At 43.9% G+C, this 7786-nt stretch overlaps 1 protein-coding gene across 3 annotated transcripts in view; it reads left to right on the top strand.

Annotated features, from left to right (window-relative positions):
* Patj (PATJ crumbs cell polarity complex component) overlaps positions 1-7786 on the top strand; it is a 273878-nt gene that overhangs the window by 118778 nt on the left and 147314 nt on the right. For all 3 annotated transcript variants that reach the window (XM_032901821.1, XM_032901815.1, XM_032901812.1), the window contains exon 26: positions 1994-2093. In XM_032901821.1, the coding sequence (XP_032757712.1) occupies positions 1994-2093 (100 nt within the window). The remainder of the gene's footprint in view (positions 1-1993; positions 2094-7786) is intronic.

The following is a 7786-nucleotide window of genomic DNA, read 5'->3' as shown; positions in this document are numbered from 1 at the left end:
TAAAACTATGCAAAATGTGCAGGTACCAGGTATTTATTAAACTCACTGTTGAACGGGACAGGAGATGGTGAGCATGCCTCGGGGAACAGAGAATCAAGTAGTTAAGGTTCCAGTTTAGATATAAAATTACGTCCTGTCTTCCAGGACAATATCGCTGTAACATTGGTGCTGTCTGTTTCCAAGACAGTTCACCTCTCTCCCACACACAGTCTGTGTGCACTGCTATCCAGGGAGAGCCATATTCAGTAGTTAGGGTGGCACATCCTTGTAATCCCAGAGCTTGGCAGATGGAGTTTAGGGTCATCCTTGGCTACATATAGAATTAGAGGCCAGCCTGTGCACATTGGACTGTAGATCCAAAAAACAAACAAAAAGGATTGCTTGCATCATGGTCATTTCGTAAAACAGTATCTTTCAAATAGCAGCATAAGTAAGAAGCAGTTCTTAGACACCCAGCAAATATGCAGGGAGGTCACCATGTGCCTGGGATGAAGTCGAAGCTGACACTCGATGTGACTTGTTCTCTGTGTTGATGGAGCCGCCATCTCCTGGTCTGTTTCAACGTTGGGAGCTCCAGCCTTCCCATCACTGGATGGCTTGACCGTGTGCACACCCTTCTTTAATGTGCAGGAGGAAGGTGCCTCAGGGAATTGGGCTCCGTACACACCTTAATCCCAGAAGTTAAGCAGAAAGATGTTGGGTCCCAGGTCAGCCTGGATTAGGACTTCCTTTCAAGAGTGCTGACCGAGTATAATTGAGTTAGCTGGAATTCTTAGTCTCGCTAGGACTGTTAGCCCCTGCCCTTGTTTGAACAATCATCTTTGACATTGAATGGCCTGGACCTGAGAAAAGTAGGAGTTATTGGGGCGGGGTGGGGTGGGGTGTCATGTGACCAATTTCACTTAATTAAAGAATACAGCTATCATGTTCTCTGCTTCTTAATGAATGTTTGTACATTTGACTTCGATCACACTTGGGTTTTGATATTTTATATTTCCCACACATATAATCACTGATTTCATCAGACATCGTACTCTCAAGATGTGGGTGTGCTTGCTTTTATAGATCCCAGATAGTGCCTTCTCTTCCAGAGGAGCTCACTGCGTGACTTGCGTATAATGGGCCAGTGTCCACTCAGCAGAGATAGTACCTTACATTAGTGCGTTTGTCAGGTAAAGCATAATTGAACTCACTTTACTGAAGTCCTGCGGAGACAAATCCCAGTCTAGTCATTTGGTGTGTGAATGGTTTGGGCCTCTCACATCCTACCTGCAGCAGTTGGCGTCTCTGAAGTTTGGCATGTTTCATTTTTTCTCTCGCTCAAGAATGTGTCTTCATTCTGTGAAGGTAATTTAACAATGGGATTTTGTTTCACTTTAATTATCTATGAGAGTTACGTTGTGTGATTCAAACTATGTTATTTGCTATATACATTCAGAGCACCTTTATGCAGAAATAATTATTCATTGTAGCCACTTCCCTTTTAGCATTAAATTAGTATGACTATCTACAAACTTACAGAAGAGCATGTTGCCATTTATAAAGTCTAGTATTTCAGATTTTATAGAACAATCTGTAATTCTTATAATGAAAAACACCTGAGTAATTGTAAAGCCGATACCTGGGGTTATTGTTACCTTCATGCTTATTTTGAAAATCCATGAATTGTTTCGTTACTGATGTAGAGGGTTGAGTTTCGTGGCAGAAGGCGAGTGTACATGGCTTCCTTTCTTAAGGGAAAGAGATGTATTCTGGGAAGGGCAGTGCTCTTCAAAGCTATGCTTTTGAATTCTTTGGTGCATTGCTGAATTAACGTAAACTTTTATAAAATAACAGGAGCTGGAGGAAATAAATTATATTTATTTTACAGTACTTTTGTTATGGTCGAAGACACCTGCATCCGGACTATTTTCACATTATCTTTTTTTCTTTTTGTCATTGAAGAGGATTGTCTAAAAACAGCTAACCCTCTTCTTGACTTTTGTACCTTCAGAGGCACGGAACAGCTCCACCACCAATGAAGCTGCCCCCACCTTACAGAGCTCCATCTGCAGACGCTGAGGAGAGTGAAGAAGACAGTGCCCTGACCGACAGTGAGTTCCTTTGCATTATTTAGGGTAGATCCAGGGTTTATTAAATTATGCCGCCATGACTACTGTGAATCACAAATACAAGGCCACGTCTTCAAAAATGTGCACGAACATGCATTAAAAATAAAGTTGTTTTTAATATTTGAAACTCCTGTGGCTTTTATTTCCTAAGCTTTCCTATTTGAAATTAACAAAGGACACCTACGAAAGCGATGTTATATGATGTTTACTTTTACTAATTGATCATGAAACAAAAAACTGCTGAGCCCCGAGTGTTGGGTTTTAGCCCTAACCATCTGAGCTGGACACAGGCGCTGCTTCTGGATTCTTCCCTTTACAGGATGCTGACATGATTCGTGTAACAGCACAGGGGGTCTCCATGTCTTACGAAGGCATTGGGAATCTGTTTCCTGATTTTATTTGCAGTAGTTGAATCAGCTATACCTTTGGACAGAGGTTTGCTAGAGGCTGTGTTTGAAGACGTCACATTTCCTTTTGCATGCACAGTGTGTATAGTTAAGCCTGGTTGCTACTTATGCAGTTTTCTCTGTGGGATATGGAAGTGGTTTGAAAAGTAATTAGTGACAGTGCCATGTAGTTTGTACAAAAAGTTGTCGGCGGACATTTTCAAGGATGAATTTTGTGTCCTTTGAATTGTATATGTATGTTACATCTTTCTTTAAAAATTTCTCCTACTTCAATACAGGAAAGTGTTTGGATGTAAAAATGGAGAGTTGAAAGTAGGTTGTAGCACTTTCTAGACTCTGACCTTAAGTGCGGTCAGTCAGTACTTCATGTGCTGATAGTGAGGGCTGGATGAAGGAACAGGTTTCGACAAGCAGCACGGTTCATCTCTAAAAGGCTTTGCTGTTCCTGTTGCTCTTTATGGTGGTTGAGCCCACTTTGCTATTTTTATAAGCGGGACTAAGTAGAAATGAAATACAAGAATCTTGCTGGTGGTCACGTTGACTTGATGGAAGTGTGATGTGTTCTCTGTGGCTCTGTAGAGCCCTCTGTCTTGCTTCATTTTCAGTAGTTAACAAAGCTCGATGGAGTGCAGTCTGCTGTGTAGAAAAGTTATCAGCTGTGAAATGAAGAGTCAGCTCCTTTGCCTAGGCGGAGTCACCAGCATAGGTGGGGATACAGTGCTGCAGAACTAGATCAGGCTCCTACTGCAGAGCCCCCACTGCAGGTGCTGGTGGGTGAGCTCACCCGTGTTCTCATACAGATGCTGGCACCGCCACTCACAGCGCTTCGTCTAATCTATTTGTGGCTCATTTTGCTTATCGACAAATGACTGGATGTCTTACAGTACTCTGCTTCAGATGAGCAGAGAAACTGCACCTCAGAGAAATGAAGGAGTGCGCCCGTATCATATCAACAAATAGTAGGAATGGGGCTTCCACACGGGCACCGTGAGAGCCTCGCTGCAGCATAAAATACCTACTGTCCAGACAAAGTTACAAAGTGCGTGGACTTCACTCACAACACTCTTCCTGCTGTGAGATATGCAGGACAGCATCCTCTTCCCCAAGTCATGTGTGCTATACATCCACACGTACACAACAACGGTCACTGATTTGCATTAAGTGTGGAAAGACTTGTCATTTCTCCTTACTACAGAAACTTTCATTTCATGGTTTCTCCAGTAAATCCATTTCTGTCTGAGATTCTTCTCTCCATTGCTTTGCCTGTGATGTTTGTCATTCTCAATGTTTACAGCCCTCCAATCTCACTGATTTCACTGTTGACCCCCAGAAATGCTGAATAGCTCACACAGCATGCCTGCAACCTAAGCCTCTGGCCTCCCGTGCTCTCTTTAGAATAGATCTCACAGGTTTTCTTTGTCCTGTAATCCTCACTAATTTAATATTGGGTTCACCTGCCTAAACTAAAAGTCAAACAGGTTGTTTATCTGACTTTTTCCTGTCCTAATAAAATGTGTTTCATTTTATGAAATATATTTCATAACTTTCCCAAGGTCTGTAGCTGCAAGTATGTGTCTTAAATTCACCTGACGGCCCACAAGGCAGTGCTGATTTATAAGAAAGATCACAGACATGAGGTACACTGCAAAGCCCACTGAACGGCTTTATTAGTTGATTAGTTCTGGACTTCATGTAGGTAGGGTTTGCTGAATGGATGCTGTGGTGGGTGAATACTATTGAAAGGTATGGGGAAAGTGACAGGGAATGTTCTTCTCATTGGCTGATACTCTGATGAAGGAGAGATATCAGCTGGTTTAATAGTAATTAGCATGGAGGAAAATACAGTGGGACTAAGAATTAAATATACGATACTAAAGGTAGTACAAGAAAAATCAGTGCTTTGCGTGAGACCACGTTAAGTAGAATGGTTCAGAGACTAAGATAGGATCCTGGGAACCCTGTGCTAGGCACGCGTGGCTCACGCAGTCTTGAGATAGTTGAGAACACTGAGACCCGGCCAGGCAGCAGCATCTTAACTGTGTGAGTCAGCTGTCCATCCCCATGAGACAGCGCTAGGGACAGTCAACTTTTTAAGAGGAAATGGTTTCTTTTCAGTCAGCTTTAAAGGTCTCCCGTCAGGCCCCTTGACCTGTTGATCTGAACCTGTGTCTGTGAAATGCATTGGGTAGAAGCATTGACTCAGGAGCTGTTAAGTCATGGAGCATGGACGAGAGGGGAGGACAAGGTGAAGAAATGAGAGACTTGAGGAGGTGGAATAAGAGAGAGAGGAGAGCCTGGGTCCCAGTATCACTTCATAAGCATTCCCTCTCCACCGGCTTTAAATCCCACCTAGTGTCTACAGGGCCTTCCATCAGAGCCACATATTGGCTGCCAACCCTTAACCAATGGGATGCTCATGTTTTAGGCTTATTTATTTAATTTTATATGTATGAATGTATATATGTACTGTACCACATGCATGCTTGGTGCCAACAGAATTGAGAGGTGTATGTCAGATTCCCTAGAAATGGAGTTATGGTTGTCAATGGATTTGAACATGGGTCCTCTGCAAAAGCAGCAAGTGGTCTTAACCACTGAGCTGTCTTTCCAGCCCTAACAAATGAGATTTTGAGGGACATGTAAGGACTAAATCATAACTACCAGCAGAGGTGCGTGTGTAGAAATATGCATGTATATTTGAGACAAAAGTTGCACAAAATACTACTTTACAATGTGATTTATTTTGTTCTCTTTCTATCCCTTTTTAGTTTTTAAGTGCTGGTTATAGGTGATTTATTTACAGTTAACTTTCTTATAAGGTGTTTATGTAATAGTCTACATTTGAGAAATACTAATCTGGACTTACAGCTTTCAAATTTCAGAGTTCATCAGAAGCACTTGTGAAGCATTGACTGACAGTCCCGCCACGGACTCAGAGTCCTTAGATGTAGGAGGACCTAAAAAGTAATATTTCTAAACAGTTCTCTGCTGATTCTACTATTTCCAAGAACCACCTTGGGAAAACCATTGGTGGGGGTGCTGGAGTCATAGAAGCTGATGAATTTACTTAATAATCATGTGAGGGCTAAAGAGATGGCTCAGCAGTTGTGTGCACGCGGCTGCGATGGGCCTTCAGTTGTTTCCAGCACTCATGTGGGACAGCTCACAGCCAGCTGTAGCTGCAGCTCCTGGGGGATCAATGCCGCTCCTCTCTATGAGCACCTCCACTGGTGCATATGCCCACACATACTCAAATGTAATCTTTAAAAGAACAGTATGGGAATAGCTCTGCCCAGTGACCCAGCAAGGCCATTTCCAGAAGATACTTGCATGAGATTCTAAGACAGTGTTTCTGGGACACTTCTGCTGTCCTCCCTCTTTCAATGCTTAGCTGTGGCATGCTGCTGAAGAGAGGCCACAGACACAGGCAGCTGCTGAATTTAGCACCATGCTTGGCATAGAAGAGCAAGGATTCTTACTAACGCAACCTTAGTAAGCAGTGTTCACGTTGTCAGAACTAAATACTACACCTAGTATCCACCGCGTAATAGATGAGGCATCTAGATGCCTTACCTTGCCTTGTGGAACATATTTCATGACATATTAGGGGCCAGTTGAAAAAAAAAAAGTCTTCACAACAGGTAATACAGATGCATTTTCATTCCCGGCTTCCATGTCTGTAGCTACGTTCTTCATCCCACAGTGTCTTAGTGAGGGTTTCTGTTGCTGTGATAGAACGCCATGACCAAAGGAACTTGGGGAGAAAAGGACTTATTTCACTCACAGTTCCATAGAACAGCTCATCATCTACAGTAGTGAGGACAGGAACTCGTGCAGGGCCTGCACCTGGAAGCGGAAGCTGGAGTAAAGGCCTTGGAGGGGTGTTGCTGACTGACGTGGTCCCCATGGGTGGCCCAGCATGGGCATTACCACCCTAGGACCACCAGCCCAGGGATGGTAATACCCACAGCGGGCTGGGGCCTTCCCCACTAATTAAGGAAATACAGCCTGGTCTTATGGAGGCATTTCTCCATAGAAACCATTGAGAAACCTCATTCTCAATTGAGGTTCCTTCCTCTCTGATGACTCCAGCTTCTGCCAGGTTGACATAAAACTAGCAGTATACATAGTTACAGTAACATGGCAACAGACCAAGGTTTTATTGAGGACAGGGTATATGGCACATTTCTCCTTAAAGCTTCAAATGCAGTCCCATTTGGTATTCAGAAGACTTTGAAGGCTGTTAGACCTTGTTTCACTTCTTGTCAGCATTGGGAGCTGCACCTGATTCTTTAGCCCAGTGTTATGGGCTCAGCCCATGACCTTCACTTATCGTTTTATAGCATGTACCATAGCATAGCTCTCGATGGACCTGTCAGATCAATATCTGTCTTGTTAAACTCTCTTAAGTTCCAGGAGGTGGGTGGCTACAGAGCCGATTTTTTTGGTGGGTGCATTGAATTTCAGTAGTGGGAGCATCCGTGACACAGGGTGTCTGATCCCGATGGGAGACAGTGGGACTGGGTGAGATTGCTGTGCTGTGCACAGAGGCCATTTCCTGCTGACTTCGGCATCTAGCCAGTGTCTGTGTCCTGCTTTCACTTCTTAAAGATTAAGATCCAATTACATCGTTCCCTTCATTTTCTTCTTTCCCTCTCAAAACCATCACCTCCTAAATATACATACAACCTTCTGAGTCCATTTAGTGTTGCTTGTATGAATACAATTTCAGCGCTGACCTTTAGTTATTTGGTAACCAATTACGCTCTCAACGCTGGGGAAAGGTAAGTCCCTCTCCCTCAGCAGCCTTGTTCCCTTTGTCGAGAGCGTGTGGAAGTCTCTCACCCAGCAGCCTGACTCTTGTGCGTGTGCTTACACCCACCTCACCCCAGCCGCTGGCTGGAAAGGCCATCTCAGCTGCTGGAAACACGCAATAAACTGCTCCTGAGTTGCTCTCATTACCCAGCCTTCAGTGGAGAACTGGGGTGTACACGCAACCCCATACTCTCCTGGTGGGGTCCTTCCCTTCCCTGCTATGAGAATTCCAGAACAGAGCTGTCTTTGTGGTTTGCTTTTCCATCTTGTTTCTCCTTTTTTCAGGGTTGGTTGCGGGCTGTAATGTATTCATGTGGCTGTCGGGTGTCTACTTGACACCAGTTGTGTGTACTCAGTACTCAGGTGTTGCTTGAGGACTTTACTAGCACTGCGTTTCAGCCGTGAAGCGTACTGATAGCCTCCCCTGGTGACCTGGTTTATGCAGAGCATACG

Source organism: Rattus rattus, chromosome 1 (genome assembly GCF_011064425.1).
Source record: "Rattus rattus isolate New Zealand chromosome 1, Rrattus_CSIRO_v1, whole genome shotgun sequence".
NCBI classification, from domain to species: domain Eukaryota; kingdom Metazoa; phylum Chordata; class Mammalia; order Rodentia; family Muridae; genus Rattus; species Rattus rattus.
The sequence above is the reverse complement of the archived record's forward strand: the minus strand, read 5'-3'. Positions and strand labels throughout refer to the sequence as shown.